At 41.7% G+C, this 7966-nt stretch overlaps 1 protein-coding gene across 1 annotated transcript; it reads left to right on the top strand.

The window, feature by feature from the left end:
* Nucleotides 1-2141: 2141 nt before the first annotated feature.
* Nucleotides 2142-4881, top strand: LOC115740654 (indole-3-pyruvate monooxygenase YUCCA2). The gene is made up of 4 exons (XM_030674190.2): nucleotides 2142-3020; nucleotides 3489-3737; nucleotides 3886-4008; nucleotides 4184-4881. The coding sequence occupies exons 1-4, from the start codon at nucleotides 2322-2324 to the stop codon at nucleotides 4406-4408; spliced, it is 1296 nt and encodes a 431-aa protein (XP_030530050.1). The 5' UTR covers nucleotides 2142-2321; the 3' UTR covers nucleotides 4409-4881.
* Nucleotides 4882-7966: the final 3085 nt, after the last annotated feature.

The raw sequence follows: 7966 nt of genomic DNA, 5'->3' as shown, positions 1-7966 counted from the left end.
TTCCCTCACTTTATTTGTTAGTTACTAATTTTCGAAACCATTCACCTTTCTCCGGCGTTCTGTCTTTGTTGATATAGTTTGGTGAATCCTCGTTTCCATCAAAGAATTCCAAGGTACAAAGGCTACGTGGTCAAAAAGCACATTGACGAATCGATCGGTTTGGAACTATCCAGTGGAATGGTGGGAGAAAATATTAGGTGCTCCTAGAGTGCCACGTCATTTTTAAGTCAGGCCATACAAAATTTGACATGTGTCATACGGGCCCACTTTTCAGATTATTCACAGCTCCTCTTTTCACTCACTTTTTTTTTTTAAACACCCCTCACCGCCCATCGCGCTTCCCTCTGTTTCTCCGTTTCTTTCTCTTATCTCTTCTTGCAAAAGAAACCGCCAGAAAAGACAATAAAGAAGGAAACGCCATGGCTCCGAGACGGGGAAAACGTCTAACGGAATCCGCTACCGCGGCGTCCAGAAAAGGCCCTGGGCCCGCTACGCCGCCGAGATCCGGGACCTCGACAAGAAGACCCGGGTGTAGCTCGGCACCTTCGACACCGCTGAGGAGGCCGCGCGTGCCTACAACGCCGCCGCCCTCGAGTTCCGCGGCGCCAACGCCAAGACCAACTTCCCCTCCTCCGCCGAGCTGATCTCCTCCTCCCGGTGCCCCAGCCAGGGCACCTCCCTCGATGAGGTCTCCCCCCGCCGCCAGCCGTCGCGGCCCTCGGCGCCCGCGGTGGCAGAGTACGGCAGGCCGGGGTGCGGAAAATTGCTCTTCAATCTCAACCTCCCCCACTAGGTGGCTTGATTTTCCCGTTTAGATCGGTGAATCGGGACGGTGAATTTTTGGATTTTTTTTTTTTGTTTCATCAGTTTGTTGAGAAGTTACTCTCAGCCCGCCGCGAGATCTCTCTTGTTCATCCGCCGCCGCCGCCGCCGCCGCCACCCGCATCCACCTCCCCCTCAACCAGACATTTGACCCCTGCCTCCGCCTTGTCGTTGTCGTTGTCGCCGCCGCCGTATCTTCGCCGCCCGTGATCTCGGCAGCTCAGCCCGCGGCTCCGTCGCCATCGGCTGCAGACTGGCGCCAGGCCGCTTTAGCTGCGACTCGGCTACGGTTGAGGGGCGTCCTTTCTTTTCTTTTTTTTTGGTGGATTCTAGAGAGAGAAACGGAGAAAGCGAGAGAAGCGTGATCGGGGTGAGGGGTGTTTAGGGAAAAAAAATTGAGTGAAAAGAGGAGGTGCGAATAATCTGAAAAGTGGGCCCTTGCATGACACGTGTCGAATTTTGTATGGTCTGACTTAAAGATGACGTGGCACTCTAGAGCACCTAATATTTCCAGGTGGAATGGGGCTTGCCACTTGTAACGCAAGGCTTTGCTTCTCTTCAAATATAATTCTCTCTCCTTGCTGGAAACCAAAGAATTCGGGGGACCATCGTCTTCCCAATTCAAGGTCACCCCCACCCTTAAGAAAACCCTAAGACGAGAAAAAGAAAAGATCTGCATCTTGAACACTAAATAGTTGACCTTCCAATTCCATCTTCGCCATCCGATTTTATAAGTAGTTTCCTCCCATCAATAATAAGATTCTAAGCATTAACAAGGGACATGCTTTCTTGACAATATCGTTAGGGACGGTACAATCTCAACCGTAAATTCGCAAATCATCATTATCATGTGTTTAGCATAAAACATTAATTGATTGGGAGATTGTGTGATCAGAAATAACCGTGACACTGTCAGGCTAACAGCTTCCTTAGCTATATTCTAGTCATTGTTAAGAAAAAGCAGAATGGAGGGAAAAAAGAAAAAGAAAAAGGTATGCTCCTCCTATTTTTTTCTTCTTTCAATTGACTATCTTTTGGCCAAAGAATGTTGTTCTTTCAGAGTCTCTTAGCTACATTGTTGGTGTCGCCGTGTTCAAGACGATGGTGGTTGTTGGTTCATGTTAGTTATTGCTACAATGGAGAGATGCCCCACTAATTATACGAATCACTTAACACTAACCTAACTCGTATATCTATATAGTTGAAAACCCTATTCACCTCCATCCTCAGTCACTTCTCTCTGTCTCTCTAGTTCTTGGCTTCTTAGGTCCTTACACGTTTCGATTGAATTGAGAGGAGAGGATAAGACTCAACAAGAAATTCCAAGAACAAAATGCCCCCATAACATGTCTCGATTGCCTTAGGCGACAAAGAAATCTTCGTCTCCTAATCTCACTACAAGTGTAGAGTGTGCATGAGTTTCCCACATCACGCTTCCTCCTCCAATCATTGCTGAAGCATAGTAGTGATCTCTCCTATATCTACACCCTTTGATTGGTATGTCACTTCGCATGTCAATGGACCATCTTCGAGAAGTGGAAGGTAAGCGAGTTCAAGATCCTCTTCTAGCTAGCAGGAAGAAACCTGCAACCTGCGTTCCTGGGCCTATCATAGTCGGCGCTGGTCCGTCGGGGCTTGCCACCGCCGCTTGCCTCAAAGAACAAGGCGTGCTGAGCCTGATCCTGGAAAGGACTGATTGCATAGGTTCTTTGTGGCAACACAAGACCTACGACCGTCTTCGCCTTCACCTTCCCAAGCAATTCTGCGAGCTCCCCCTCATGCCATTCCCAAAAGACTTCCCAACCTACCCGACGAAGCAACAATTCCTCGCCTACTTGGATTCGTACACGAGACGCTTCGACCTGAGGCTGGTTTTCAATCAAACAGTCACGAGCGCGGAGTTCGATCAAAGTTCGCAGTGCTGGCGGGTCAAGAGCTTGGGCCTCAAGGGTGAAGAGACTGAATACTCGAGCCAGTGGCTCATTGTGGCAACCGGGGAAAATGCCGAGGAGCTCGTGCCCCAATTCGAAGGGATGAGCGACTTTGGAGGGCCGATTCTGCACACGAGCTCTTACAAGAGTGGCGAGATGTTTTGCAGGAAGAAAGTATTGGTAATCGGATGCGGGAATTCGGGCATGGAAGTGAGCTTGGATCTTTGCAATTTCAATGCTCGTCCATCTCTTGCTGTTAGAGATTCGGTAAGCACTGATCCGGCTCTCTGTTCCATTGAGAAACCTAGCAGATTTATAAAGGAGGCATCACTTTAGCCATTGCTGTTTATCCTTGCAATTTATAAGCTCTGGATAGAAACAGATTAGGTTTTCAAATTAGTGTTCTTTCAGTCGCTGACATATCATCTTGAGGTCTACAATTCTCAACAATCAGACGATCCTTAAAGTGTGGTATGATCTTACATTAAACAAGTGCGTTTTAATACGCCTTCACAAACTTTCTTGAAGTTTGTTTTGCATGCGCAAGATGGACCGCATGGCTCAGGGAAAAAAAAGGGTTCAGCTTTAAGAGGTTGCAGTAAAGCTAGGGTGTCAAATAAATGTAAATATCCGGGGGCCGTGCCCGAGATCTTTTCACAAGCGCATCATAATATATACGTGATCTCGTCTTTATGGACCATTCGTTTAGTGACTTTTCCTTTCTGGAGTTTGCAGGTGCACGTCTTGCCTCAAGAGATGCTCGGAAGGTCGACTTTTGGCTTGTCCATGTGGTTGCTCAAGTGGCTGCCCATCGGCCTAGTGGATTGGTTCCTGCTGCTAATGTCGTATTTTATCCTCGGCGACACCGCTAGCTACGGCCTCAACCGCCCGAAGGTCGGCCCTCTCCAGCTCAAGAGCATGTCAGGCAAGACGCCGGTGTTGGACGTGGGCACGCTCAAGAAAATCAAGAGTGGAGATATTAAGGTCGCATTCCCCGCTTCTTTCTATCTCTATCATCCTCAAAAGTCCTAATTAGTATCTGTAACCAGCATTCATTCGCAATATGTAACGCTGCTTTCGATAAGGGACGCAAAGAAAGATCATTGAAGAGGCGCGGGCTGCAATTGTGTAGGTTTTCCGTGGAATAAAGAGAATACGACACCACGCCGTGGATTTCGTTGATGGGAAATCGGAGACCTTCGATGCTATTATCCTCGCGACGGGTTATAGAAGTAATGTACCCTCATGGTTGAAGGTCAGTACCGGCTCTCTCTCTCTGTCTTTCTCTTTTCCTTTCTTTTCCCTCGAATCGGATTAATATCCACAAATAGCAAATCAAAATCTAGAAATTCCAGGAACTATTCCCCCTTACAAGAATGATAAAAGACCACTTAAAGAACAAATTTATTTCTCTTTTTGTGCCATAATAGGAGGCAGATATGTTCTCTGAGGAAGATGGGTACCCAAAGAAGCCATTCCCAAACGGATGGAAAGGCAAGAACGGGCTGTACTCGGTTGGATTCACCAAGCGCGGCCTCCTCGGTGCTTCCATGGATGCCAGAAGCATTTCTCAAGACATTGAGCAATCGAGAAATTTAGATGGGGAAGGAAGGCATTTCAAGGCTTTGTCTCTTGCAACGCCTCTACATCCATGAACAAATTGCAGTTATAGATCAAGTGATTTCATTAATTAGGATGGGCAGCAGCAAGGTAGTACTGATTTCAATGGCAACTAAAAAAAAAAAAAAAGAAGGAGAGAGAGTGAATGGTAGAATTTTGCAAGAATTGATTAAGTTAGTGACATGAAGGTCATTTTCTTTTGTGGCCGGATATGTGAATATGAAGGGGATTTCCAAAGAAGAAGAAGAAGAAGAAGAAGAAGAAGAAGTAGTAGTGAAGAATCAAAATTCTCAAATTCGTATATGTGTAAATTGTTGTAAGTTTACTATCCTTTGTGTAGTTAGATATAGTCATCATTGATGGGAGTGTAGGCTTGGGTGTTAGTGCTAGAAACATCTGTAGAAGTTGAATTAGATGGTTGTTCTTGCTTAAGTATTTTTTTTTCCCTTCCTCAGGGCATATTGGAGCAATGTATATACAGCAATGTCCATTTATATTGATGATCTTATTTGGAACAATATTGGTCTTTTTAATCAACATGTGCCCGTTAATTCCGGTGCCAGGATTAACTATTTCTGTACGTTTGAAATAACACGAAAGCTAACAGGGTCCGGCAAATTCAATGTCAAGTGCGAGAGAACAAAATTAAAGTGCAATCAACAAGAATTATATGGACACCAGAGATATACTTACGTGGTCCGATAAGAGATTTGGTACCTACTTCACTAGGAGAACCAACGGCTAAGAAGATCACGACGAATCCATAGAATTATGGAGTTTACAACCACTCAATATTTTCGTGTCTTTCAACCCTAAATTACACTCAAAAGATTCTCAACTGCGTTTACTTAGAATCTCTCCCGTTGTTCTTATCAATAAAATTCACAGAGAGAAACAAAACATTCTGATGGAATCTCTAAGTATAAAATCAAGGAGGATACATGTCATTTCGATTGAACCGAGAGCCCACACTAGGGAATATTTCATTTTTATATGTACTCGTGTGGCTTGCCGACTCAAACTTGGAAACTCTGATTATCGTATTAGTTTTATCTTCTTAATCCAAGAACAAGCCCCACCATGGACCTCATCGAATTTTTCTCGAACATAAAATCCAAGTCAGGCGACACCCGAAATACAGGCGGGACTTCTATCGGGTCCTGACTTTGATCAACCACCATAAACATAAGAGAAAATTACTATAAATTTTTTTTTAAATCTACTTCAATTGTGCCAATTCATTCCTAAACATTTTTTTTTATTTTGTTAATGGAGTCATAAACCTTTTGCATTTGTGCCAAATCAGTCGCTTCGGACGTGAACAATTTTATTGTATTTTAACATTTTTTCGAATTACTTTTATTACTTTTTTTTTCTTCCTCCCTTCTTAGAAAAGAGAAAGAAAAGACAAAAAAAAAAAAATAAAAATAATTCAAAAATATTAAAATATTACAAAATAATTGGTCAAATCAGCACCGACTGAATGTACTGAATTGGCATAAAAGAAAAAGGTTTACGATTTTATTTAAAAAAAAATTTGTGACTGAATTTACAAGATCATTTTGGTCAATACCTTTAGGGACCCAACCACATATATCATCTTTTGATGGAACAAAACGAGAGAAAGCGTCATTCGGACGGAAGGCGAGGAAAAAAGCAATTACGAGTCAGGAAAACGGTCCCAAAGGAGTCCGTGGCCCCCAGATAATTTCAGCACTAACTTACGTATAAGCCAAGGACTGTCATTCACCGTTCATGTAAAATTCACTTTGTACTTCGGAAAAAAAAAATCCACTTTGTGCATTCTACTAACAAGAGAGATCCTTTGATTCCGAGTGCTTTAGATTTAACGGTACTTCCGTAACGCAAGATACGAGCGCATAGGGCCGAGTATCTGAAGACGGGGAAAAAAAATTAAAAAGTTCTATATCTATTGCTCTCATGCCAACTAAGTTCTAAATCTTTAAATAATTTACCAATTGATTTCTTCATCCAATCTTGGCCGGAATTTGCTGATATGGGCGCCGGCCGTCCTACGTGTCATGGTTAGCGCCGATGTGGATGTTTTTTGTAATATTAATCAAATAAAAAAAATTATGATTTTTTGTCTCTTTTTTTTTCCTTTCATTATGGTCGGCAAGGGTCGCTGCCCTTGCGGCCTTACTGGCCACAGATGAGGGGTGAGGCTTTCGCCACCGGCGAGCTCCCTGGTGACAATAAAAAGAAAAGGAAAAGATAAAAAGAAAAATAAAGAATAAAATTAAAAAAAAAAAATAAAAAAATTGTCCATGTTAGCGTCAGTCATGCCATGTAGGGCGATCACGTCCACGTCAGTGATTTTCAATCAAAATTGGTAAAAAGAACTCAATTGGCAAATTGACAAAAGGATTAGAGCTAATTGGATAAATTGAAAACTGAATTGACATAAATATAGTAGGTTTAGAAAATTTTTAGTCATTTTTCCACTTGGAGAGCAATGTACCACCCTACAAGTCTAATTAACCAGTCAAGTTCAGGGCTATATTCTGCAAGTGACCTTGATTTAGAGTAGCTTGCATACATTTGATGGGGATATGAAAAATCAAGTTTTGAGTTCTTGAGCCGAAAGTCTCCTTACATCCGTATCTACTGCGCCAACCGCGGACGTTCACATTTAGGGGATTTGCATCTAACCAATTTGTCCCATCATCAGTGTTTTTATCTTCGTTTATTTCATGAAAAATGAATAATTTAAAAAATATTTTCCTAAAAATGATTGCTTGTATTGCTTCAAATAATTATTTAATTAAAAATGTTCTCATTTTCGACAACAACTTTTGGCTTAACATTTACGTGAATAACAATTTTTTTTATTAATTTGATTTTGTAAACGAAACAAGTAATCAGTTTCAGAAGAATATTTTTCAAATCATTTATTTCTCGCGAAACAAACAGACCCTTAAATTTGAAATACAATGAAAGAAAGAAATTGCTCAAAACCCTAGGAAATTTTTTGCAATACATATAGGCTCATTGCAAAAATTATCGAGTCAGTTCACAAATTTGGCGGACATATAAAAATTCTAATCCAAGTAGCAGCTTCCTTTCAACTATTCGTTCCGTCCTTTCAATCTTTTTCACTAATTATTTTTTTTATAAGTGACGTGGAAAAAGTGCAATCAAGTTCTAAAACTTATCAATTATTGCAATCGAGTCTTTTCATTACTTCCATCCAACTTGGCTAATGAGAAATACTGACGTAGTTTTTTTATTATTATTTCTCTATCCTATATGGTGATAACGTCGGTTTGATAAAACAAATTTGATTTTTAATACAAATTATTTTTAAATGAAATAAGACAAATAAGATAATTAAAAAAAGAGTTGAGAGACCCGGCGGCCTGCTGGCGATGGTAGGGCGACGACGATGTGTGATTTCTCATCCCCCCTTTCTTTAATTTAGCTTTTTCTTGGTCTAATATAAATGAAACTTGCATTAAAAATTAGATTTGGACCAAACGACATCGTTTTAGTCTTATGTTTCATGTTTTTCGGCCACGTCAGCATTTTTAATTAGCCAAGTTGGATGGAATTAATAGAAGGCTCTATTGCAC

Source organism: Rhodamnia argentea, chromosome 4, assembly GCF_020921035.1.
Source record: "Rhodamnia argentea isolate NSW1041297 chromosome 4, ASM2092103v1, whole genome shotgun sequence".
In the NCBI taxonomy this organism is placed as follows: Eukaryota; Viridiplantae; Streptophyta; class Magnoliopsida; order Myrtales; family Myrtaceae; genus Rhodamnia; species Rhodamnia argentea.
The sequence above is the reverse complement of the archived record's forward strand: the minus strand, read 5'-3'. Positions and strand labels throughout refer to the sequence as shown.